General features: G+C 41.2%; 1 protein-coding gene across 1 annotated transcript; it reads right to left on the bottom strand.

Annotated features, from left to right (window-relative positions):
- Positions 1-274: 274 nt before the first annotated feature.
- TNFSF8 (TNF superfamily member 8) lies at positions 275-27,335 on the bottom strand. Its single transcript, XM_040963798.1, has 4 exons — positions 26,852-27,335; positions 18,602-18,644; positions 5,083-5,154; positions 275-3,712 (listed from the first exon to the last, which is right to left on the bottom strand). The coding sequence occupies exons 1-4, from the start codon at positions 27,053-27,055 to the stop codon at positions 3,324-3,326; spliced, it is 708 nt and encodes a 235-aa protein (XP_040819732.1). The 5' UTR covers positions 27,056-27,335; the 3' UTR covers positions 275-3,323.
- Positions 27,336-27,577: the final 242 nt, after the last annotated feature.

The raw sequence follows: 27,577 nt of genomic DNA, 5'->3' as shown, positions 1-27,577 counted from the left end.
TGTGTATTTGAGAAGTTATCAAAAGGTTTATGGAAAATGTACATTTGGAAAACATTCTTGTTTATAAAAATTGAGTTTGTATCAAAGTAAGCTTGGCTTTTGAATTTATTTTCCCCAAGTTTTTAAAAGTAACCTAATATATACATATATATACACAGGCATACATGTGTATTTAACATATAAACACATATACATATGCATATACATATTAACACGTGTACATCTATGAATACATATACATGCACATACATTCATAAGCTCAAATTAAAACAAGTTTTACATTATTAGAGAATACCTAATTTCTCAGAGACTAAATTTCTTAAAAGATTTATTTAGGCGGCAGAGAGCAATAATCTGAAAAAAGTCCTCCCACCCACTGATTCACTCCCCAGATGCTCACTCACAGTGACTGAGCCAAAGCTGGGAATCAGGAACTCAATCCACGTCTCCCACATGGTGGCAGAGACTCAGTTATTTGAACCCTCATCTGATGTCTCCCGGCAGGAAGCCATAGTCAGGAGCCAAAGCCAGCTGTGGAACTCAGGTATTCTGGTGTCTTAACCACTGGACCAAACGACTTCCCCAGACACAGAACTTTCACGTTGTGGGACTAACCCTTCTCTGTGATCTGACCATTTACTGAATCCCCAGAAGTTTGGAAGCATTGTTATCTTACATTTAAGTAACTGGAATGACTGGGGAGAGGACAAGGAAGAACAGAGGAAATCCTACCCTGCATGCTGGGAATTTCTGGACCTGGTAAAGACAGAACTACCAAATGTTGAGAAGAAAGTCATGGGATTTTCCAAGGGCAGGAGTACAGTGAGTCTACACTGCCTTGTAATTTTTGTTATTGATACACCACTTTCCTCTACCAATTCTGCAAATATATCAAGTGTGACACTGAAGGCTAAGGGAAGCAGTAGGAGGATGGAGGGCTGAGTTTATGAATTCAAATTGAGTTTTTACCCAAGAGCCATACATCTTAGGTATCCTGAGCTCCCAATTATATACATTATTTATTTTCCTTGCATCAATGGTGCCATTGACTCAACCAACAGGTGCTGGTTGACCCACAAGAGTACGTGGATTTAGGTTTAAATTTCTTGTGTAATCCACTGTCTACGTATTTATCTGTTAACATAAACTCTTGTTTAGCTACATCATTTTTTGAGTCTTTAAAAAAAATCTCTCCAGTTTATAAACACAGAATTAGTGGAGATCTTGTTTTAATTTGAGGTGGGTGGGCAGAGAAAGAAAGGAAATTCTTGTCTTCTAGATTGCTCTCCCAAATGCCTGCAGTGACCAAGACTGGGCTTAGCCAAAGCTGGGAGTTGGACACTCAGTTCAAATTTTTCATATCCGTGTCAGATACCCAGATTCTTCAGTCATTACTACTGTTGCTTTCTAGGGTCCTCCTGAGCAGGAAGCAGGAATCAGGAGCTAAAGCTGGGAAATGAACCTAGTACAGCAAAGAGGGATGTGAATATTCTCACTGTATTTTTAACTGCTGGGGAAAAAATACCTTCCCCTGCTGTTATTTTGGTAAATGAGATGCTCCTTGTGAACTTGACTGCTGGCTTTCTTGAGCATTGTTTGATATAACACAAGATGAGGAACCACTCCTAGCGCTGAGTTCCTCTGTTTGGAAGATGGTTGTGACCTGTGAAAATGCCACCTTTCCTGAGTTGTAATGTGTGGTATTAGAACATCTGGGGAGTTGACACACACTCAGGCTGCATATATACCTTTTCAAGAATGCAGAAGTTGGTCCAAGCAACTCATTATCTACATAGGTGGTGTGTAATTAAAATAACACATGTTCCTTGCACTCCAATTCGCAGTCCTCTATCTAGGCTTCCTGAATTCAGCCTCTTTTACAATGCCTTTTCTTCCCAAAGATTCTATACGCAGCAAAAGCTAAAGAGAAATGCAGACTTTACTGAATATTTCAGAGTGGAGACATAGAAAGAAGTTGGTATAGCATGTTGTTCTCCAAATGACTTGAATGTTATCCCTTAGCCATCTTTGTTTTGCCAAATCCCTCTCATTCACAACATAACTGGTAGCTTTTCCATTGCCTCTTTGCTAGCATTTCTCTAATTTTGGGGGAGGAGGGGGTTCTTATCTTCTTTTCTTGACGAAAATACACCTTTTGCTGCATTCTTCAGAATAATGGTCAAAGACTCGCATTTTCCTATTGATGCTTAAGCTTAGAGGCTTATTCTTTAACTTAGATGCTTATGTTCTGCAGCCAACAGGCAGCTCCAGCCATGATGATGCAAACATCAAATATGCTGCAGCTGGAGAAGTCTCAAGGTAACTTTGGTGAACAGAGGAAGCTGCTTTTGTTCTTATGTCCCTCTTGCTATTTTCAGAGTCATCATTTGCTGTCAGCAGTTTTCTGGGAACATACAAACCCTTCTCCACAGAACTGTTTCCCAAGGGGTGTTTGAGGCAGTGAACAGCAATGTATCACTCAGGAGATGGCCACAGCTACTCTGACTAAATGACAACATCAACTTGACCATAACACACAGACTGAATGCTTGTTGAATGCATGCCACTTTCCTGGCAGGAAGCAAAAGTTGCCTGCTGTAGAATTATTATCATTCTTATTGAGCATGGAATCAGACATTTTCAGATAGTTTTCTTAATATGCTTATGCCCCTTACAGTCTAGAGGTTCAGCTTGTGTGTCCATATCTTATAGTTCTCAGATTATTCAGGAACCCTGAATCTGTGCCCACAGTCTCACTCTATTGAGATGACATGTAGCCAGTTACTGCTTGTACTGTTGGCTTTGTACTGGCATGTAGTTCCTTCTTGTGATTTGGGGCCTCTAGAACTCTGTTCAGTTCAGAGGCTTGGTCTTCCAAGATGAAGCAGACTTTGGAGAGACTCAAATTCAGCCTCTAGTGAGTTCTGACCTCAACAGAAGAAATGGCTCAAGGTTATCCATGAATCAGCTGCTAGGTCAAGGCATATATCCATCCTCTGCTTCACAGGTGGGACACTGTCCACTACCCACACCATACCTCATACCACACAACACAGCGCCATATTACCCACACCACATGGCACCGTATCACACCATACCACAGAGCACCATATTTTTTTCCTGCCTTTAACTGGAAGAATCCTGACTCAAGGCTCCTTTTAATCCTAGAGCTGTCTTCCCAAGAGTCACAAGGAGACATATGCAATTTAACATGTGGTTTCAGTCTTGATCTAAAGTTGTCTGTTTGCCCAAGTGTTCAGGTGGATGAAATACTGTTTAGTAGAGAGTTGGTTTTTCCTGAAGGCCAAAAGAGCTATTTATACTTAACTGCTGTATAAGAAGATAGACAACACATTTTCAAGGGGAAAGGTGTTGGTATCCACATACTGAAATTTGTCTACCATAACTGATATGGTAGCATTGACCTGCAAGTAATCCAGCAAGAACTGGGAGAGATTCTGATATATCCGTTTGGTTTGCAGTCCAGATTCACACACTGTCACCAGGGCTTGTCTTTTGACCTCTTTGTTGATGAGAAGCTCCAACTTCAGGTCGATGGAATGATTTGAACATTGTACGAGAAACTGTAGTTGACAAATGATGAAGTACCAACCTGGGAACTGGATCACCAGTTTCCCATCCTGATATTTGACTCCGTGAACAATACCATCTTTGTTCCAAGACAGCCTTGTGCTGTTGAGATGCTTTGACACTGGGAAGATAAATTTAAGAAAAAGAATTGTTGAGAAAACTATAGGTAAGTATTTAAAAAGTCTTTTGTTCAAGGATCCTTATACTAGGTTCACAGTTTCTACGATGCTGCCTGGTATTCAACCAATGGATTTCTTTTATACTATCCTGTTGTGTCATGGTATTCAAAGCACAGGTAGAAAGCTACTTGGATTTATTTTCTCTTGCTACTTGAACCCGGAAGGTCACAGAATATGAGTATATTGCTATATTCTATATAATAGCTTTCCACTTAATTATTAGGGTATTTTTTGATTATCATCAGTATTTTCCCCAAGGTCTGGACTGTCACATTCATTTATCATGAAGGAGTATTTAGAGTGAAACTAGTATTTGGTAGGCAATGCAGAGAGTATCCGAGATAAGAAATTCAATACTGTACAGCTGACAACCAATTTAGATATTCAGGTATCCAAGAGGAATCTCTATTAACCTTTGTATTAAGATATTCCTTAACTATTCACTATATGGATTTTTGAATGCTTCTTTTGATAATTATGTAGGCCTCTCATGTGCTCATTAAGAGGTTCCTGACATCTGGAATTTATAGAAAAGCAGAGAATTAGATCCTATAAGCCTACATGTTTGTGTTGGAAGGCAAGTCTCTGAGTCCTAGCAAATGACAATTAACACTGACTGGTAAGGGTGTCTTTCAGAACTGGGGAACAGATATACTAGTTTTAATTGCTTCTATACTTTCTCCTTTCAACCTCTTTCAATTCCACTGAAGAATGAGAACTAATCCAACTGCAAAATTGAATTTTAAGTGAGCAGAATGGCTATTCAGAGACTCTAGGCTGTCTCCATATTGCATTCTTTGGTGGTCTAAGTGCTTATTGTTTCATTTATAAGCAGTCTCTTACCTGAAGTGAAATGAAACATGCAAAGGACCCTGTGCCAAGATGTTCATTAAGCTGTCAATCTGGGAACAAGGAAATTTCGTGATTTCCTTGTGAATAACTTCATAGAGATAGAGATTTAAAGCCTGCTTCTGTTGCATGGGGGGAAAGAATTGAACTTGGCAGAAACTGGCCGACAGTTGAATAGAGAAGAGTCTTGGAAGAGCAGGTGACGCAACACATTCTGAGGACAGGTAGGCAACAAAGGATTGATTGGGACTAAGGAATGAAGAACCTCTCAGCTGTGAAGAGTAATTCTCCTCTTCCTTCAGAGACATTCAGACTCAAATGATAAAATAGTACCATGCAGGCTAAGCAGAACATGTGTGCAGGTCCTGCTTGGATATGACTCTGTAATTATGGCCTCTAGCTTTTCAGTGGCTAAAAGGACATGGCCCTCATCTGGCTAGGTTTGCTGCATTTCATTACTCACCTTGGAGGTAGGCCCATGACTTCTTGAATGGGGCCCTTTTAAGAATACATAAGAGGTCCTCGGAGCAGTTTCCTAAAGATAAAGAGATTATACAATAAAAATCTTGTGCTGTTGTAGGAATTGGAGCTAGCAGAGCCTTTTATGCCCTTTTGATGGAAACAATGATCATGTTTCCATTTTGGAGGTTAAAGAAAGAGCCTTGCCAATTTTGATTTTGTCATCAGGTATCTTAATTAAAAAACAAACCTTTGTTCTTATTGATTGCACACACATGGGCTTCTACAGAAGACTGCAGGATTCAGGCAAGGGAATGACAGGACCTGACTATGTCAACATGCTAGCTTCCGTTTCTGTCACCCTAAATAATTTATCTTAGTCTTTGTGCAAGCTCTGTGAGGAGAGGCATTGTTGAGTCCTTCTGACAGATGGGGAAAACCCTGGGGACCAGCCAGGCTAAATACACAATTCCATGTAAGGCAATGGTAGTCAGAATGAGAATATCATTGTGTCATTTTAATAGTGGTTGCTGTTTTCCTACCTACTGTGGACCAGTTACTAGTTTGGGTACTCTATCTGTATCAGTTCATGTAGTTCACAGACTAATCCTACAGGGTTAACCAGGATGCCTAGAGACAGTGAATGACACACTCAAGGTCAAACAAGTTCACAAAATAACTGGAATTCCCCATGTCCATCTGGTTCCAGAGGTCAAGTTTCTTCCTCAGCAGATAATGAATGTTGAAAACATTGTTGTATTTAATTTTAAGAGAACCTAGGATTCAAGGTAACTTAGCAGAGCATTTAGAATCTAGAACTTCCTTAACAGAGGCAAAATGGCAATATGACACTAAGTATTTAAGAAACAAAAACATGTTTCATACATTTGTATTCATAGGAATGATAGCTCGCATTTACTCATCACAGTAACTTTTGTATGCAGAGACTCAAGGTATAGCTTCATGAACTACAGCTCATGAATTCAAATCATTCCTAGCAAATCCCTTCTTTCTTGGAGGCTTGATTTTTCCTATGCTAAAACTTGAAGCTCTCGACCTGATGACATCTTTTCAACAATGTCATCAGAGACAATCATTAAGCCCTATCAATCAGTGATGAGGCAACCAAAGGCCCATTCAGTTGAGTGGCCACGCCTGGTGTGTTTGTGCACTGTATTTCACAGTTGTGCTTGTTGCTCCACAATCTTCCACATTGCCCTTTTGCTCAGGATGGGGAGGTCCCTCCTTACCTTTTTTACAGATCCATGAGGTCTTGGAGTGATAGAAAGTAAATGAAGGGTTCCCTCTGCTGTCTGAATAAGCTCACTGCTACTCTACCCGACCCCTTTGTAGAGGTTTCATCTTGTCTGACCTATGAAGTGGATCTGGGCCAGATTTACCCTGGTTTGTAAGAGCCAAATGACCAATTGCCAATCTCTTGGTCACATCCCTCATTCGTCCCCAACTTATGTCTGGTCCTACCTGCTGCAGCCTGTGAACCACTTTATTGAGGGTTGATAGGTCGAGAGCTTCTGACTATAGATAGAAAGTGGCCCACTCTTCTCTTCTTGAGATGAGAAACATCAAGTTGGAAGGAACTTCTGGGGGCAGCTCCGACTGAATTGCTTTGCTTGGAGTCTGTTTCTGACTTCCTGTACCTGCACAATCAGGTTCAAGCTCCTCTGTGTGGCATTCACGGCCTTCCCATTCTGATCCCTATTGAGCTAGACTTTCTAACACCACACCTTTGCTTTTCCCATTTACTCTATATCTCAGCGATAATAAAAAGAGTGGCAGCAGCAGCGATAGCAATAGGAATATGTGTTGAGTGATGTTATTTTCTAGACATCCTGCGAAGCAAGTTACAGACACTATTTCATTGATTCTCCCAATTACCCCATGAAGGAGATTCTGCAGTTATTTTGCATATAAAAAAGTTGACACTATCAAAGGTTAATTGACATCCTCAGTAGATTGTTCACTGCTCCACTGAGGTATGAGGCTTAGAGTGCTCCCAAATACATCATGTTGGTTTCTCATCCTACTTTGGCACCTGCTGTTTCCCTCTACTGAAACCCACCCCCCTTCCCCTTCACTGGAAAAGTTATTTATCTCTTGAAACACAGCCTGGTAATAATCGCCTACAGATACCTTCTAAGATCCTTCCCTCTGTTTGCCTATTTGCCTCCTTTAGTAAACCATGAATCTCAGGGCTGAGACTTACCATTCATATAGCTTTCTGCCCAGCCTACATGTTTGTTGACTTGAGTCATCTAGGGCCATCTCTTTTATGTCCCTCTGTGGATGCCAGACAATAACTTAGAGCCTAGGTGAGGCAAAGGAGGATGCTGGGATTGCCTTTCTCATAAAATGAGTCCTCATTTCCCCAGAGGCTCTGCAGGTCAGGTTAGGTTAGATGGGAAGATAAGACTTTCACCCTGGACCAAGGCCAGGCTATCACACCAAGAACAGGCTCTGCTTATTGGCCAAAGGCCCCCTCACACCATGCTACCACGCTGGCACCTGTGTCAGGTGAGGTTCTGTAAATAGGGAGCTGTAGGAGTGCAAGCCCAGGCATGCTCTTACACATGCAGGCTCTTTTGTTGTTTTTTTCCCCTTTGGTCTTCACATGTTTAGTGAGGTGACCTCAGCTGTAATTCTGAGAAACCCAAGGGTGGAAAAACAACCTTTCTTTTTTTCAAACAACCTTTCTTTTTTTTTTTTTTTTTTTGCATTTCCTGGGGTCAAATAGCATGGCACATTTTACTTTTTCTCAATCTTTTAGATGATTTCAAGTTAAAAGGAAAATATGGGCAGCCCCACTCAAAAATGATGTCAGAGCTTATAAGAGGAGAGGCTTGAGGCAGGACACTCTAGGAGTTATTACAGATGTGGAGCTGTTGAACTTGTACCAGACCCTAGAATACAGCACAATCTCTTCTTGTAACATCTCACAAGATCCTCAGCAGGAAAACAGTGTAACTTGCTGTATGGGGCCAAAACACAAAGGCTCGAGTAAAAGATGAAGGAGATGGGGCCCTCAGCTAATGGCAGATACTGCTTACATCACTGTTCCTCAGATGCAGCCATAGAAGAGCATATTCTGAGAACAGCCAACTCACATTCTAAGTTACAGTCAATGCTATTCAAAGATGAGGTGGGTTTCTTTGGGATGGTGAATCTCTTGTTAAGGAGGACTACACTTGCATTTCATGGGTGTGACTTGAGCCTCACCTTGTGAGTTCTTTTTTGATTATGAAGAACAGAAGGAGACACTTGTAAACAGGTATTCCTATACACAACTAGGATCCTACAAAGCCTCTGAAATTTTGAAAACTTGGAGCATAGAAAGCAGAACACACTCCTTGTTTCATTTCCCAAATGTGTTGGATGTCCAAAGTGTTCTATTATGAAGAACAGAAGACTAGGTAGGAGAGAAACGAGAGCCATCTGTCAGCTGAGGCTGAGCTGATGACTCAGGGGTTGGAATCCTGGCTTACCCTCTCTCTGGGCTGTTCCAGATGAAGAACAGTGGATTGGATAATCTAGAAAGGTTCATTTATTCTAAATTGTGAAGACCCAAGTATCTAGTGCCAGGCTTTTGTAGTGACAGAGAAGTCAATACTAGGCCAATTCAATGTGTCTTCACACATTCAGATTTTCAGACACCTGTAGTGGCAAGATAGAACATTATAGCTCCAGGCACAATGTGTTAGACATAGTATGGTTCTATCAGAACATGCAAGGTTTCTAGACATTGAAGTCCCCTGAGAGATCATTTGGTCTTGGCTTGATAAACACATGGTCCATGTGCTCCACAATCTTACCTCCCATGCGGGCTGTCTTAGTGAAGAAGGAGCAGAGCCTGGGGCTGAATACTATACTATAGGGTGCTCTATCTTTCAGAAATCTCAAATAACCCAGAAATTCAGATGTATAAGTTCTATAAATTGTCTCGCCAAGCCTTGACCTCTTCTAGAAGGATCATGAGCCTTTTTTTTCCCCCCAGAAATCTTGAGATAAAGATGCGCTAAGGAAATCCTCTGGCCTGTTGCAGAGAGAGAGATAGGGAGAGAGGTTGCTCAAGGTGGTTGAAAGGCATATATTCTAGAATCAGGATTTTGGTAACTTTTCGACTAGAACTCACTTTGCAATTTTCTGATGTTGCCCTGAAAGGATCATTATATAACATACTAATGCAGACCCTTGTTTTTTGAATGAGAAGAGTGAAACCAAACAGATTGAGGGGCTGGCCCAAGACCCACAGAAGTTCAGTAGTAGAGTAAGGTTCAGAACTGCAGAGCTCTTAAGTTCTAGATGGAGACTCTTTTCCTGTCTTTTAATCCTCCCATGGAGTAGGGAGGGTGAAATGCAGAAAGAAGTGGGTTTACAGCCTCCGCAGACACTGGAATGAAAAACTGATAAGCCAGCTGGAGGTGTTAGAAAACAAATACTAATGAGCCTTCTGGGTGTCCTCTTATGGAAGAAAGCCAGCTGATGACTTGAGACCCATGAACTGAGCCCTGCCAAGTCACAAAACATGGGCAACTGGGCTTCCGCAGAGATGCAACAATGCTCAAGGCAGCTCAACAGTGGCACAATAAATAATGCTGAACTCTCAGACCAGATGGTATGCACTGTGAGTGCCAGGTACCTTCCAGTTTGACCACACCTTTGACATAAGGACAAGGCAGACATCACACATCTCAGAGAATGCACTGAGTGCTTGTCAAGGATTTTTGCTTTGGACCCATCGCTTGCTCTTAGCAAACCTGAGTCATCATGCCTGTAAAGTGGATGTTGTGAAGATGCAAGGAGATTATGAATGCCAAGGCATCAAATCTACACATAGCTAGAAGGGACACTCATGAAGAGGTAGTTCCTTTTTCTCTTCCTCATTATAGTAATACAGCTTAGCATTGCCATTTAGCAGGAAAAACTGGCTGATGAAATGCTTATTAAAACGGAGCTGATATCATTAGCCAATGGATTGGAGTTTCTCAGTTATGTACCTAAAGGTGTAAAGCCAGGAAAGTGCACAGAATCCTTTATGCATCTGCAGAAAATATTTTATTTCTTCCAAGAAGGAAAGGATTATCTTAATGACTCTGCAGTTTAGTTTCTTCCAGGAGAGTCCCAACAGTGACATCTAGAGGGAAGTTTCTCTGTTCTCAGTAGAGTTTGGGATCAGTGTAATGTCTTAACCTAAGGATTCTTTGCACGGATTTCAAGAGGATGATTCATGCAATATGCCTTGGCCAACTGAAGATGGAGAAATGATTACAGGACGCCCATCACCTTGTCTTTGTGATAGCTTTGTGGGAACACCTGCCCCAGAATGGGTACTGTTATACAAATAGAAAATGACCTGCATCCCGACCCTGGAGACTCCCATATCCTCATCAAGGACTATCAATATTTGTACCAAGGACTATATCCCAACTGGCAAGGAGATCACAGGGAACTGGAGTGCCTTCGTAGGCTGAGAACTGCGAGGTCAACCATTCCCTATCGGATCACCCACATGGGGTGGAAGAAGCCCAGATTCTTCCTCACAAGATCTAATGACATTGGAACAACAGCCAGGAGCCCTGAACAGTCTGCAGAAACAGAATAAGAAACTTCCTTTGGGACTTGGGACAGGAGCTTTCTCTGGTCCTAACTTAGTTCCAACTTTGGCTCCCTACAATCTCTGGCAATGACCATCAGGGTTGCTCCAGAGCCACCAAAACAAACAAACAAACAAACAAACAAACAAACATCAGATAGACAGAGACCAATAAGGAAAGCTTAGAACAGACAGGAAACAGTCAGCTTGGATTCCCAAATACCTTACTAGGTAGGACACAAACTTACTCCTCACTAAGGAATTGAAAATTTCTCTGCACACCCCTCCTAAAACTGTTCTGCTCCCCAGTTGTTGACACATGACTTGTTAGAGTTATAAGCCTGCTTGGACTATCCTAAAATTCATGTAGTTCTGTAGAAATCACGCTTGAATACTATAAGCTCCTAAATATAAACATGAAAATAGACACGGACAGCTGAATAGTATTATAACTATTTTAAGGTGTATACCAGCCGGTTGCGTATAAACTAAAGTCAAGATGTCAATGATGTAGTTAAGAACTTGTATATTCTAACATATTGGTCACTCAATACCATGTCAATTAACTTCATGATATTGCAAATTGTTGTTGAAATTGTGTAGTGGTTTTTCATTGGAGAGGATGATACTCTGCCAGCTCTACTTTCAGACCAGGGATGGTCTCCCAATGAAACCGTTGAATTTGTCTGGACAAGGAGATCCTGGACTCTATGCATGGTCCATGCCTGCAATGAAGGAATCATGACTGGTTATGACCTGTACTGATGTAACAATATGGAGGAACTCAATATGGGGGGAGGGTTTGCAGAAGGGTCGGGGGAATCCCAGAACCTATGAAACTGTGTCATAAAATAATAATAATAATAATAATAATAATAATAATAATAATAACAAAAGAGAGAGAAAAAAGAAAATGATCTGTAAATATACATTGAGATCAAGTTGGAATTCATTGAAATGCCCCAAAGATACTGTAAGATTTTGGGATTTCTTCAATCCTGACTTGTTGAAGGATTTAGGATAAACCTAACTGCATGTTTTTTTGAAGCCACAGGTTACCACTGGGGAACTTTAACAAGTACAATTAAGATCTATAAGTTAAAAAAGAAAAGTAAATGTGGAATCATACAGTGAATCTGCTAATAATTTCCATACTTTTATCAAATATCCACATAGCTATGTGGGAGGTAGATGAATGGCAGCACTTTGCAAAATTAGGCTTGATGCCAGATGTTCAAATCCTACCTCTGTTACTTGCTAATTATGATTTTGTATGTATTGCTCAATGTCTTTGAATTGCCCTTTCCTCTTCCCCAATGTAAGAAGAAAAATACTGACTTCAAGAGTTGATGGGAGACTAAAAGAGATAAAATAAAACAATGAACTTGTGAACAATGGCTCCTTCCCGTTCTCTGACTCAGGGCTTGTATTGCATGGATGGGAGAAGTCGAAGCTACTGCATATTGTATCCAGAGAACATGAGGGAAATACGGAATAAAACAAGTTTGAGGAACAGACTTACTCTTTCTCCCTCTAACACACTAACTCACCACCCTTCTTTCATCCTCTCTGCTTCCCTTCTTCTCCCAAATAATTAGAGTGGTGGAAAACTCAGATTGTTTTTTAAATTCAGATACTTTGGATTTTTATGTGCTAAATTCAAGCATAAATGTCAACCTGTATCGCAATGATCTGGGTTTTTCCTTTTATCTCTTCTCTCCCCTCCTTCATCCTTCCCTTCCCTGCTTCTCTTTCTCTTTTCTTCACTCTTCCCCCACCTCCTCTTTACGGCAAAGGCAGGTGATAAGCGAGTGGCAGTTGACTTTGGAACTCTGAATGGACTCTCCAGGACCCTGTTCATTTTATTCTGACTGGTTCATTTTCCAATATTTCTTGCAGAGAGATTCTTATTTCCTGCTAGCTCTATTTTAAGAAATAGATAGCAAATTTAAGACTGGGTTTTGTGTAACTGTGTTTAAATCAAGTGGTGAAGCAAATAGACTGCTTCTGACTACCTGAAAAGCAATTTACCTCCTGAGCAGAGAAGTCTCCCTTGCTGTGAAGAAATACCAAAGACAAAACAAAATGGGTGAACTGGACATTTGTAATCCAGGTCAGTGCATCTGATGGACATAAGATCTCTGTGAGTTTTCATTTTCTCTAGGGGAAGGGATTATAAGAGGGAGGGAAGCTGTGGCATCTCCTTATGCTTTCTGCTCCCAGAGCAGTGTAGATACTCTGCAAGTTTAGGAGGCAATCTCTCTGCTTTGTCTTCTTTAATATCTACATTTCTATTTATCAGGAGTTGGTTGAGGAACTTGCTAAGTCATGAGAAAACTGTAATGGAGCACGAATAAGTGGACAAAAACCCAAGATACTTGTTCGATTCATGGACCCTTACACTTACTGCAAAATTCATCTCGGGATTATACCATTTTTGCCCCTTCCAGCTTGTCACATTTTAGAAATAAGAAATCCATCTGCCCGAGAGGGAAAGTAAATTACTTTAAGTCCCAGGCCCGGAATGTAGGTATTTCAGATGCCAATTCAATTATTTCTCTCGAGGGACATATCTTCACCTGGAGAAGGGAAAGTGCACTGAAATGGTCAAGACCCCTATTTGGGCTCTACTGTTTCTACCTCCTGATGCCTTTGAATGTTAGTGAACATAGGAAAGACACAGGTCTTCTCACTGATATCTCATGATTCCTTAGGCTTCAGTTCAGCTTCTAGACACTTTGCTAGGGACCATTCCCTTGCTGCCTGCTGACTCTACTTCAGATACAGTCATGTGTGCACTCACTCATAGCGGCTCTTTCCACCCAGCTGGTCAACTAAACACACATTTCAGAGACATGAAAACAGCTGGGGAGGAGCAGATGCAGGAGAAATGCCAGAGTGCCAGAAGGATTCCTAGGTTTGGACAACCAGGAGGGTACTGTGTGATAGGAGCTTGACTAAGTGTTTCACAATACCATCCTGATTAAGCATGAGGTTTCAAAGTGGATTAACCTGGATTTGAGGTGTTACACTACTCTTTACAAACTGTGAAACTTGAGAAGTCAGTAAGCCTGTCTGTGTTCATCTTCTCACCTATAAAATGAGACTAACAGAGATGGGTGTGGTGGTGCAGTGAGTTAAGCTAGTGCCTGAGATGCTTCTATGCCATGTTAGAGTGCTGATTTGAACCTTGACTGTTTTGGGCTTCTAATCCAGCTTTCACCTAATGCATCTGAGGGGCATTAGACAATGGTCCAAGCACTTCATCTCTGCCACCTGCATGGGGAACCCAGGTGTTCTTGGCCTCTGGCTTCAGCTAGCTTAACCTTCTATTACAGGTTGCTTTATCTCTGTATCTCCCTTTCTGTCACTCTAATTTTAAGTCAAGCAACCAGTAAATTTTACAAAGAAAGTAAAATGAGACTAATATTTATCCCTGGGTATGTGTAGGTGGGTCTTGTTTTGAGGCCTTGACAAGATTTCCAAATACTACGATAGTTTTTTGCACTTCTTCTGTGCCCATTATTGCTTGCCATTCCTGCCATGAGAGAGAACAAAGAAGCCATCTTACAATTACCTGCAGAATTCCTCCAGGTGCAGTTGAGATCTGTTATTTGATTGGCAAGGGTGTTTGTTATGAAAAGGCCCAGAACACAATGAACCCCAAGGACCAATATCCTGCTGCCAAAACTACAAGTCAGTAGATTTTAAATTGCTTCAGGATTTGTGAGGGGAATGACTATGAAGAGAAAACATAGAAACACAGAAACACAGAGACACAGAGGCTGGAAAGTCCATGAGTGGAGGAGTGTTGTCCCTGAGAATTTGCAGTGGCTAAACTAGCCAAGAGCTTAGAGTAACAGAGGGGTTGCACATCTGATTCCACATTGTCAGCTTGGTTGCATTGAGTGAACACCCTATGCTGCCAACTTCTCTACACATCCTAAATCTTGCTATAGGTGTTATTAGGCACAAAGGTGGAACATTGTTGGAACTCAAGGCTATCTTCTTTGATGTGAGTTATGGGCATAGATGAGATTCAGAATTTGTTGGAAACGGAATTGGATCAAGAAGTCATGAGAAGAAACTCAAGTCCTGCTTTGCATCCTTCTCTCTTGATTTGATGCCATATGTGGGATGTTATGATATCATTTAACTATGGAACACTAGGATGGACAGTATGCCTAAAAGATGGAGACTCAGCAGGTGGAAGACAAAGGTCATGTTTGTTATTCCCTTTACCTTTATGGTTCCCTTTATCCTTCATGCAGGAGTTGTTATTAACTCCATCTTTTGGGTGAGTGAAATAAGACTGTGAGAGCAAAAGTTTTGAAGAGAAAGGCTCTCTTCCTAGCCCTACCTGAGCCCTTGGAATGGTCCACCAAGTGCTAAGCACAGGGTGTTGGTATGAAATGACATTTGACTGGCAGATATTTTGACCAGGAGTGGGAGGTTTGTTCTAGGACTCAGAAATCCTACAAATAGCAATGATGGCTCTTCTGTGGCTTCCTTGCAGCTATATATACTTCATGTTGTCACTTTAGTGCCTACACACAAACCTACATCTCAGGCTCTTCTCTGCTGCTTTCATTTTATTAGTGGAAGCATTCCCACAGTGTGTAGTACAGGGCTTCTTGGGAAGTATCTGACTTGTGTTCCTGTTCTCCCCAGTGACAAATCACAGGCTTCCTCATAAGAGTTTCTGGAAGAATGGCTGCCACTCTGCGTGGAATATTTTGTGATGACTTTTTTTTCCCAAAAGGTTTGATTTCCTGTGGGTGCCCATCTAAGACATTTTTTTTCTTTTATCAAAGCTGGAAGGACTTTTCCAGTTCATCTAGTATGTTGTGGTTGGATAAAACCCAGAGAGAAGAGAAAACCAGCCTGCTCTCTGTAGTCAGACTTCTCCCCATGTCAACCCATCTTTATCCTTGAATGTATCTCATCTTAGCAGCAAAGCAGGGTTGGCTGGTTAGTACTTGGATAGGAGATTGCATTACAGAAAGCACTAAATGAAGAGAAATCAAGAATCACACACAGCATCTCATTTACACTACATGGTTCAACCGCATCATGCAGGAGAATTCTGACACTTGCTATGCTGTTAACTTTTTGTACGGTCTTAACCAACCCACACTGATTTCTTGGGACTAATGCCTCATGTGTAGAATGTGACCATATGTCTCATAGCTAATATAACTCAAAGGAAGTACGGCAAGGGTTTTAACAAAAGTCTCAGAGGTCTGGTGGAGATTATCACTATAGTTTTAAAAACTCAGTATCTTTAGAGACATTGAATTGTGAAGTTAGGTTTGGTTTTGGATTAATGTGTGCAGTCCAGTCATTGCCCAGATAGGAAGGGATCTGATGAATGACCTGGTCAATGGTCAATGGTCAATGGTTCCCTAAAATTGGTATATCATTGATTCCCATGGTTTGAATACGGTTAAGTGTATTGGAAACTAATCCTCAAGTGTTGAAAATTAATCCTCAATTTGAAGCACTGAGATGGTGGGAACTTAATTCAACTATATTTTAGATGTATGCCTTACACAGTTGGTTAATGCTAGGTAAAGTCATTAGTCTGGAGTCTCCATCAACGGATCTTGATAGTTCTTCTTTTTTTAAAGATTTGTTTATTTTTATTGTAAATTCAGATATACAGAGAGGAGGAGAGACAGAGAGGAAGGTCTTCCATCCCATTGATTCACTCTCCAAGTGGCTGCAATGGCCGGAACTGAGCCAATCCAAAGCCAGGAGCTTCTTCCAGGTCTCCCATGTGGGTACAGGGTCCCAAAACCTTGGGCCATCCTTGTCTGCATTCTCAGGCCACACTCAGGGAGCTTGATGCAAAACAGGACTACCAGGATTAGACTCAACACCCATATGGGATCCTAGGGTGTGTGCAAGATGAGGACTTTAGCTGCTAGGCTACCATGCTGGGTCCTCTGATGGTACTTGTACAAAGAGGCAGAGAGAACAAAGAGACCTATACACATGTGTGCTCCTTGTCTTTTGTCAGCTGATAATGTTTGCTGCCTCAGGAACCTGCTCATACCGATGCAAACACTTGACTTTCCAGAACCACAAAATAAGCCTCTTTTCTTAATAATTATCCAACCTCAGTTATTGCATTATAGTAATGTGCAATGTAGCCTAGAGATGTTTCCTCTTGAAACGAAAATTCAGGAAGCAATATGCAGATTTTATTATACCCATCGTTATCATTAAAACAGAATAGTTCTAAAAGCAAACCAATTTAACTTCCACTTTTACCAATCTCAAGTTGTAAAGAAAGGACTTTTAACACCAAAATACCTAGGAAGTGAATACACTCAGAGAAATGATGACTGTTGCATTAAAAATAATTGGCCATGTGAACAGGAGGGTACATTGTTCTTTCTTCTACTATACTCTTACTCTGAACTGGATAAACTTTATTAAGGAGCCAAAAAGATTAGTTAGAGCCCCATGTTCTTGGAAACCTGCTGTTAAAGTACTCCAACAGAAAAGATCCAGAATGCCTGAGTCCCATTGCCTAATCAAACCCTTGCTAGTTGCTGGAAATCAGGTTCAAGTTAAACATCATCTGTCTCCTTCAGGTAAAGAAAGATTTTCATTTTAGTTGGAAAACTCAGTGAGAGATGATGATATAATTGTGAGATGAGAAAGGGGAAAATTACATCTACTCATTGTGTTTGATTATTGCTATTATTAATTACTATTTTGTGGCAAAGCTCCAGCTGAATGCATGGTACAATTAATCACAGGCACCTACCTGACCCCAAAGTTCACAGTGTTTCCAGTGTAGGGATCAGCAAACTCTGGTTCATGGGCCACATCTCATTTGGTAAATATGGTTTTTATGGAAATGTGGCCATGCTTACTTTGTGAGGAGTCTGTCTGCTCTAGCTGTACAACAGAGTTAACCAGTTAACAGTTAATGGTTCACAAAGCTTAAACTATTTACTATCTGCTATGTTGTGGGAAAAATTTGATTCCTTCTTCATTCTACCATGCTTCTTGGATGCAATGCAACTGCCTACATAGGCATTATAGAATTGAGATCACATAATCAGTAATTACTGCCAAGGTGGAGATATTGTTGATCAAACCGTGAAAGACCTAGATTGCATCTTCATGAGGGACTGTTGCTCCTGTTCCTGAAATCTTTGGGTGACAGATTAGGGAAGGTCTGGCCAAGGTTATCCTGAGCAAATATCAAAATGTGATGCTGTCTGGTTCTGGTGTCTATGGGGTTCCTGGTGTCTATGAAAACTCAACCCCTCTGTACTCTTTTCTCTGAGCTGCCTGGGTATTTAGCTATGCTTCCAACAAGGGCTGCACAGGTTATGGGACTGAATTAGATGTAAAAAAGACACTGGGTTAGAGACATGGATCGCAAGGTGTTGTTTTAGTTCTTATGGTCTTGGAAAAGGCACAGCACTTTCCCTTTCTGGGTCTGTCTTTTCTTCCTTTGTGGAATGAAAATGTGAATAAAATGCTTTCTAAATTGTCATCTTCAGTGTTAATTAAACTCTGATATCACCCCTTGGACTAGCAGAAATGATGTATTAACGAATGACTGGAAATTTGTGGGATGAGAAAGAAGTCTCTTTCTCTCTTTAAGTAATCGACTTCATTATACATTTTGACGCTTCCCAGTTACTTATTTATTGATTACTGTATGATGGTCATCCTGTTGGTTGGGGTGAGCATGTGGATGAGAGTACTGGTCTGGGAATACTCAGATGAGTCAAGTTGCATCAACTCAACCCTGAGCAGTCCACTCCTCCCCCTACTCGTTTTCCTGTTGTATACAGTTAGAGTGATTCTGGTAGACAGCAGGGTACCACTCCTCACCAGGCTATTTGGATGATTCACTACACACTTATTCCCAATTGCAAAGTCTTACCTCCTTTAAGGGGGAAGTTGTTGGGTGGGTTAGGAATGGAGTCCTGGAAGAGAAGAATGAGAATAGTACAATGAGAATGATGTTTAATTGAAACAACCTTCCCCTGCCCGCTTTATGGTTATCCTCAAAGTATTGTGCAATTTGGAATTCACGGCCCAGTTGACTTAGTTCAGAGTGGGCTCCTTATTCATTTGCTTCACAACTTGCTTTTTGGAAACTCAAGATAGGAGTTATTAGCCACATTTATCAGGCAAGGACCATGCAGTTGAGTGGGATACATGACTTGCCCAGGGCCACACAACATGCTTTATAACAGCTTAGATGGAACTCGTGGTTCCTAATCTGTGGCCTTTTTAAAAAACCTTTCTATGCATATTATTTTTTTCCTCTTCAGTCAACACAAGAACATTCCAGTATAATATGTAGGTAAATGTGGTTTTCTTATTCATTTTTGAATCATCAGTGAACATACCTGAAAGGTACATTTTTCTGTTTCTTGTGGTTGGAAAGTATGAATTGAGTATTTATATGCCAAGCACTGTGCATATACCATGAACAATTAAAATGGACTTCTGCCTTTGTGGTTTCATTGCAAGTTTATAGCTGAATATGCTATACAAAAATGCATAACTATGTAACATAAGTGCAAATATGTATTATATATTTATATAATTAGATGAGTTTAAGAAGTTCATGGTAAATGGAATTAAAATAGGTTACTTTGGATGTAAAAATTTTTGCACAATTTTTTTATAATGTGTGTTTTCCATCAAGTCTCTGGAGACCTTCCATGTATATTTAGTGAACATAAACATGCATATACATCAATAGGTACATACATGTAGGTATATACACAAATGCATATGAATATTTACATAAATGAGAAAGAAGTTGACAAAAACAGACTGTTTTCTGCAGGAGGAAGTCTGGGCTGGGTACAGGTTCTCTAAGCAAGCAGTCCACAAGAGCAAAGGGTCAGAGCTCTCCCCTAATACATGCAATCAAATTCAAATCTCTGCCAAAGCCAGAACTTAGCAGCTCCCACATGTTGTTTTTTGAGTGCTTTATGCTTCCCCATTGGGTTCATTAACCTTTCAGCACCATTCTTTGCATTCCAGTGACAGCTTGTTTTCTGGTAAGTAGCGCTCCTCTCTGGTCTGAACTGGTGGCAATGGATCCCTGAAACTCCTAAAGGCAAAGCCCTGGCTTATTACTTACTGGCCCTGGTACTGATTTGGAGATGGGAGAAGCCTACTGAAATACATGGGACTCGGCTTTTCAAGTTAAGGGAGGAGAGCCTTGGTTTGAAATATTCGTCATTCTCTAAATGGTCTGTGATTTTATTGCCTTAGTGGAAAGCTTGCAACCTGACAGCGCTCTAGATCACGGCCTTTCAATTCCACATGCAGTTCACAGGAAAACTTGACATCACAAAGTTCCCCTTTGTGTTGCCTCTGTGAGACAGCCAACGTTTCAAAATCTAATAAACACCCAATTTACTGCCAAGCATGACAATCGATTAGTGTGATATTTGACTGGACAAAGAAAAACATTTACATTTAAATGAGGTGCTAAGAACATTGATTTTCTTAGCTGACCAGTGCTCTATCCAGAGACTAACAAAAACCAGTGCAGTCACCTCAGGGGCAACTAATTGGGGGAAATACCAGCTCATTCAGCATGTGTTAGATGAGCAGCTGTGGCAGGTGTTAGTCACTAGAAGACATCCTGTGGTTTTCATGTTTTAGCCATTAATATACTCATTTAAAAATGCAAGAAATATATAGGACTTCAAGTTATGCTGTGAGCTATGGAGAGGAAGAATCAGAGTCTTAGTTCTCAAATGTGTGTGCCTCTGAATCCCATGAGGGAGCTTTGAAAAATGCAAATTCTGATTTAGCAAAGAAATTCTATTCTGACAAGCTCCCAGGTGATGCTAGTATGTCCTGATGAAACTTAAGTAGCAAAGCAGTACGTGTCGTATAGGGGTGAGGGAAGACTTTTGATGGGAGTAAAAGACCATTTCTTCTCCCTGTCATTCAAATGCTTTCTGGCTTACTAACTTCCAACAAGGCATGCCAAAGGCAAAAGCAAAGTATCTCAGTTTCCCATACCTCCCTTCAGGGCCCGGGAATGAGAAGATGGAAGTATGAAGATACCAATTTTGAAGAGCTCTTTAGCTGATTGTCTATAGCTTCGTCTGACTACTAGGGTAGACACAAAAAAGCCAACTATGCATTTTCCAGTTCACCAAGCTAAATTAAGGAAGAGGAAACCAAAGTATTCAAGATTTAGTAGAAAATCCTGGACTGCAGCTCTCCAGCTTGCTTCTTGCTGCCCCAGGACTGATGCTGCCTTCAAAATCTAAGGCTCTTCCTTGTTTCTTTTCCACAAGTTGACTGCGTTTTGTGGGATGGAGAAGCAAGGGCTGAAGAGATGTGACTGTTAACATTTGCTCAAAGCAGGTTAGACTCCAAAGAGTAGACTGAGTACTGTCCATCAACTCCTCTTTGGTATGGCATCTCCCAGTTTTAGATTTCTCCCTCAGTTTTACCCAGGAATCTGGGTACTGGCTGAGGAAATGTCATCCCTTTTGCTCAGAGACTTGGCTTTCAATAAGGTTGTATCATGGCCAGCATAACAGCTCAATCAGCAAATCCTCCACCTACAAATTCAAGTATCCCATACAGGGGTGCTTGTGTCCCAGCTACTTCATTTATGATCCATCTCCTTGTTTATGGCCTGGGAAAGCAGAGGATGATGGCCCAAAGCTTTGGCAAACTGTATTCATGTGGGAGACCCAGATGAAGCTCCTGGCTCCTGATCTCAGATTAGCTCAGCACCAGTCATTGTGGCATTTGGGGAATCAACCAGCAGGGAGAAGATCTTATCTGTGTTTCTCCTTCTCTCAATAAATATTCTAGTCCAATAAAAATAAATCTTAAAAAAGACAAGACAGAATCTACGATTGACCCACGTGCATGCAAATGGACCCTCTGGTTGCCATTGTCTGCTCTGTGAAAGTTCTTGGTAAACTTCCTAATGGCCACCAAACTTCATTTCTTAAGCGCACTCTCTGATTGTACAGCCTTTGTGGATACATGACAAGTATGTATAAAATGCTTAAGTTCCTTCTGGTTACAGAATGAGGAATCTTTGATCTTTTTATGCTTAAGGAAAATGACGCCCATCTCAATCATCTTTCCTACCTAGAACTATCTTCTTTCCTTGTATCACTGCAGTTGGAGGGATTGATAATACTCCCTCCATTGAGAGGTTGTGAACATAAGTAGGATACTTCATATAAAATTTCAGTGATTGGAAATGGTAGTTATTGTTGAGATTGCCTTGATTCTAATGGTGTGTTTAATGCAGCCCAAAACCTTGAAAAGTTTCACAGAGGAGCACTGATGGGGGAGGTGCAATCATCTCCTTTTGGCACAAAATGCTCACGGTAGATTGAAATTATCAAAGACAAATGAAATGTACAGGTTTCAGGGTGAATTTCATTTTCCTTTCCTCATTGGCCTCCAAATTGTCTTAAAAGGTGGGCTCTGATTTGTGGTGCTTTGGGACTTATTTTCATGCTACCATGATTAAATGATTAATGAAGGTTACTCTTGAAACTAAATGTTTCATATGCTTTATCTTATTTGGTCTTTACCTTGATCTTAAGAGTAATGGATACATGAATATTTAAGAGAAGTGACTTATCAGGTGGTTTTACAGATGTTGAATAGCCTAGGGTAGGCTCAGACTTGGACCTGTTGACTGTCAAAACAATGGCCTTTGATCACTAGCTATATAACACCTCTCTAGATTAGGGGAGGATAAAACTGTGTAGAAAATTCTCCTGAGACTTAGGCTAGTGAATGGAGGGCACAGGAAACACTTAACAAAAAGACTGTTGTTCCTGGGAGCACCTGCTTTGGCATGGTTTGCAATAAGGGAATGGGGGACCAGAGAGGTCTGAATCATCGCTTCTTCTCTTTAAAGGACTCACTGTCTCCTGGAGATATTGAAAAAAAAATGCAGATACTGTTTCAATGAGTCAGGAATAGGCCCTGAGGACTTGCATTTCTAATGACTTTTTAGATGATGCCAGTGTCTGTGGATATCACATGACATTTAAGCAAGGACTTAGCAACAGGCAATCAGAGCACGTGAGGTCTTCAAAGACTGCTGAAGAAGGATGGCTGTGTGGTTGGGAAATCTGCCTGGTCTGTAGGCTAGAATGGCATCTTGCCCTCTCACTTCTTCTCTCAATGCCATCTAGTCCTGCTTTCTGCTATTGCCCTGTCTAGCGTGGACCAACTTCCATTGTGGCCCCACCCCTCCCCTCTTCAAACTGGGATTGATTTTCTCTTAGTTGAACATCTGTTTGCTGTTTTGTCTCACTTGGATCACCTGCCTTGCTTTCACCCACCCCCATTCTGCAAATAGAGCACTCATTTGAGCAGAAGAACTCCAACTAATGAATGTGGAAAAATAATAGAGTTAGGTACTTGTTCTTCCTCAATCTCAGTACATGGAGCCAAGGATCAAGAAATGTGAGAGCTGCTGAGTTGAATGCTTATGACTCCAGGGTATAACTCCATAGTATACTTACGATAAGAAGGAAAAAAAATATAACCAGTCATCATCTTAATTAAGTGATTGCATATATTATCTGCACAGAAAGGACAATCTGACATATGCTTCTAGTTGTGCTATAGTAAGAACTACATCACATTACTAACCCAGATTACTATTAACCCAGATTTTCATCTGAATATGCTGATGAGTAAATATTATAAAAATCCAGAAGATGAAATCTTCTATCACAGAATTGGCCTGGAACCTGCAAAGCAGTCAAGGTCATGCAAAACAAACAACAAAGGTCAGGGCAGATTCAAAGAACTCCTCAAAGTGCAGATCACTTGGGAGCTTGTGAAAAATACAGACTTTGATTCAGGCAGTCTGGTATGGGCCTGAGGTTTAACATTTGTAACAACTGTCCAGGATCATCCTTTAAAGGGCCATGTTCTAGATTTAAGTAGATTGGATCATAGTACATAATGCAATACACAACTCTTGGTTGGAGTCTGGATCCAGCAACACAACAAAAACCAATAGATACAGAAGGTATTTTTGAAAAAAACGGAGAAATTAAAAGATGTGTTGTCTATGAGCGGGGCTTCAGGAGATTCAAATGGGAACCATTATCTGCAATACCTTTTTGTATGGACTTGTTGAAGTTCTCTCATACTGTTATTAGATAATATGACCACATTCACCCAAATTCTGTTGACCACTATAATGGCTTTATGGTAAGTAGGAGATGGATATTGAAGGCCATGTTGATGAAAGGCCATGCTATCCATCACATACGTTGTCATGCGGATGTAAAGACAGTATCACGTGACATGGAATATTGACGCTTGGCCGATCTAGGCTAAAGCTTATGCACATGCATAGCATTCTACTCTTTTATTATAGGTTTAAACACTTTCAAAGCAGTGATGTGAGTTAAGACATGTTTCACATTTTTAGAGGAATGGATTCCATCACTCTTCCATAAACAACTCTCCCATCTTCAGGAGAAATTCCTCTGTTGTCTGGTCTGGGGCATTTTTCCCAGGATCTGAGCTCCTCCACCCATTTAGGTCTTCCCTGCACAGCCTGGCTTGGGACTTGCTCATGTGAAGATTCTCAGTAAGATTATTGTTGAATACATGTCAGCCATATAGAATAACTGGTGGAGGGAAGCATCCCAGGGTATTTCAACTCCTCCATATGTTGCATCTGAGTTTATGAATTTCCTAAACCACCACCATCAATCACTACCATAAACAGCCTCGCTATTGGTGGGGGAGTTAGAATATTACTATCATGTGCATTTTTCTTTTTAAAATAGAATGTTCTTTGCTCATAAATAGAAAAGATTTAGTAACATTCTCTGTCTTTCTAGAAATGGTATAGCATCCTTAAAAACTTTGAGATCCTGTGCCCTTGTTCTCATCACTTGGAATGGAACCATTCACATCCTCTCCTTTGTCTAGCTAAATGTAGCCTCTTGGAATACAGAACAGATGTGTCTCTAGGGTTGAGGGCATGAGATCGTTTGTGAGCAAAACACCTGGGAGCCTGTCTAGTATTATGTTGGATGCATTCCTTAGTCTCTCAAGGAAATAAATTTTATTGCTTTTTTTTCTTTGCTGTGTCAATTGTGTGGAATTTCCTCTTGATTTGGTTGCAGACTCTTCGAGCCTATGTCAGTGCATGTGCACTTGGGCTTACTTAGTGACTAGCTGATTTTCTTCCTTTCCACATCTCTGTGACCAGGCATCTATTTCATGGTGGGACTTCTACTTTCTAAGGGGTTTATTTTTCCAATCTTTCTTGGAGGTTTAGTCATAACTTTTACTCAAATTCATTAGGAATTTATCCCATAAACACACTTATAGATGTAGCTAGAGGGCAAAAACTCTACAGAAAGTATAAGTGTCTCTTACTAGGCAGAGATAAAATAAATTATAAACCATTGAGTCAATAGCCCACCATGCAACTCCTCAAAAGAATGAAGTGGACTGCTAAGTCTTGACATAGCAATATCACAAAGTCAAATTATTAAATGAACAAAGCAAGGTTTAAATTCCAGGCTTATTACACTTATGTGTGTACTATGACCTGATTTCTGGAAATATAGATAGCTACCTGTTCACAACTTGCAAAATCAGTGAAGACCGACAGTGGTTGGGCACGCATATGTGAAACACTTTTACTTTTCTTTTTGTTCTCTTATTTGCTGATTACTTTTCTTAAATCATTCAATTGCAATATTTCATAAAAATAGAGTTCATTGTAAACATTAGTAAAATAAAATACAACCATTGCCGAAATTTTAAAGAAATGACTAAAGCTTCAGTTCCACAGGAAATGCAAGAGGGGAGATTTTGTTGATGTGGTTCAAGGGTCCACAGCCCGTGCTTAGATTCATATCCTGTCCACAACAGACATTCAATAAATGTTGGAGTGGCCTCTTTTGTCTCTCCTAGTGAGTTAAACCTTGCACCTTTCTGACCTTGAAGGCAAGTTTCAGGGCATTTTTGCTGGGGTCTTGTGTACCCATATTTTCTCTGAGCTTTCACTTACTCTGTTCCACCAACCGGGAGAGCCTTCTTCTTTGCTCTCCCCTCTCCACCCATTCTTGAGCCCATCTGAACTCCAGTCTCTAATGAAGTTTTCTTAAAGCCAGCTGATAAAATGCTCTCACTTGTTGATTTGTGGCCTTTTGGTAGCCCTTTGTGCCTATCTTATTTATGTTATATTTAACCAATATAGACACTTTATCTTATTTTTTAAAAAATGTGTGACCAATCCATACCACCCATAGTAACATATCCTGATAGATTCTCTGCAGACACCAACTTCCTAAAACGACCAGCAGTTTCTTTCGTGCTCTCATCTGTTTTCAGACACAGATCTTACCACTGCCTTCCAACAAAGCCAAGCTCCAGGCACAGTTTGACCCGGCAGAGCGTGCACTTCAGTGGCACTTTGCGTTCTCAGTTGTCCCGCAGGCAGCAGGCGCTGAAAGTACTTCTCCCTTCTGCCTCTCTACTTTGTGCCTCTGGTGCACCCCAAGCTCTTGAAAGCCCTGGCTTGCCAGGAAACTTTCGGTTTGTCTTGCGAGCTTTAACGCTGAAATGCCCACAGCTCTGGGGCAACACTTTCTCCCTAGCAAAGTTCCTCTGCAACTTATCTCCTAGTTTAAAAGAAAGAAAAATCTTCCTGGCGGTGGAGGAGGCCTTGGGAGCACCTGTAAGCAGAGTTTAAAAAAAAAAAAGAAAAGAAGAAAAAAACCTTCTGTGTCTCCCTGTTGGTCTTCAAGGCCTCATCAGCTGTGGGTGCAAACACATGCTTAGAGTTCTTGCTTAAATTTGGGTCCCTGGCTCAGCGCCTCAGGGTCAGTAGTTCTTTTGTATTCTTTTGGCAGATCTGGAAAGTTTCGAGATACTGATCCAACAATGTGTCTCTCAAAAGCCAAGTTATTTCACAGAGTTCACTTCCTATTTCTTTTCTCCTCTCTCGACCACATAGATAGCATGCACAGATATAATTATATATATCCGATTTGATTGTGTCGTAGGCATATTACATGCCTGTTACTTTTTGCTCTCTACCAATTTATAAATTGGTCCCCAGCTCGCACCCTCTTGCAGATGCTGGACTGAGCTAAGGAAGAGCAAGCCGGAGGAGTTCACTTACCGTCCTGCGTACCACCAGCACCATGAAGCTTGCCACAGTGAAGACGAGAACCAGAGCCAGCGTGGCTGTGGTGAAGCAGAGGTAGCCCCGGCTTGAAGGTCCCCAGGGACCAGCAACAGGAACCGCCGGCACGTGCATGGCCTGCATGGCCGTGGCTGCGGGAAGGGGCCCTCGCGGGAATGGCTGTTGCAGCCCTGGGTCCATCCTTTATATAATCTTACCCACATCACACCTTATCTCTCTTCATCTGATTCGATTCTGGGCCCAGTTCTGTTCCAAGAAGGATTTTCCCCCTGCATCCTGGATCATGTGACTTGGAAAAAAAAAAAAAAAGCCTTCACAGGCTGCTGCCTGGGCCAGAAACTCCTCTCCGGGGGCGTGGGGTGAAAGGCGGCGGCAGGGGTGGGGGAGAGGCTCATTTTTCATAGCCAGGGATTAATTCGGGTGCAGAGACTCTGCCGCTACAGAGAAAGTGGCTGATGTCACAGGGTGTGGAGGAAAGTGACGGTTCCTCTACGCGAGTGTGTCTGTGCGCAAAACCAACTTCTGCTTCCTTGAGACTCAGCTCAAAAGCTGCTTCCTGCTGCACTAGTGGCTCGTTCCCTTTGGCAAGGTCCGCAGCTCAGAGGACCTCCTGTCGGGGGGCCTCCCGCTGGATTCCTCCCGCTGCCTTGCAATGACTCCAGAGAGCTCACTTGTACAGATTGCACCTGCTGACAACTGGAA

Source organism: Ochotona curzoniae, unplaced genomic scaffold (genome assembly GCF_017591425.1).
Source record: "Ochotona curzoniae isolate NIBS_2020 unplaced genomic scaffold, NIBS_Ocur_1.0 scaffold_3208, whole genome shotgun sequence".
NCBI classification, from domain to species: Eukaryota; Metazoa; Chordata; class Mammalia; order Lagomorpha; family Ochotonidae; genus Ochotona; species Ochotona curzoniae.
Note: the sequence above shows the minus strand (reverse complement) of the source record. Positions and strands in the feature narration are given on the sequence as shown.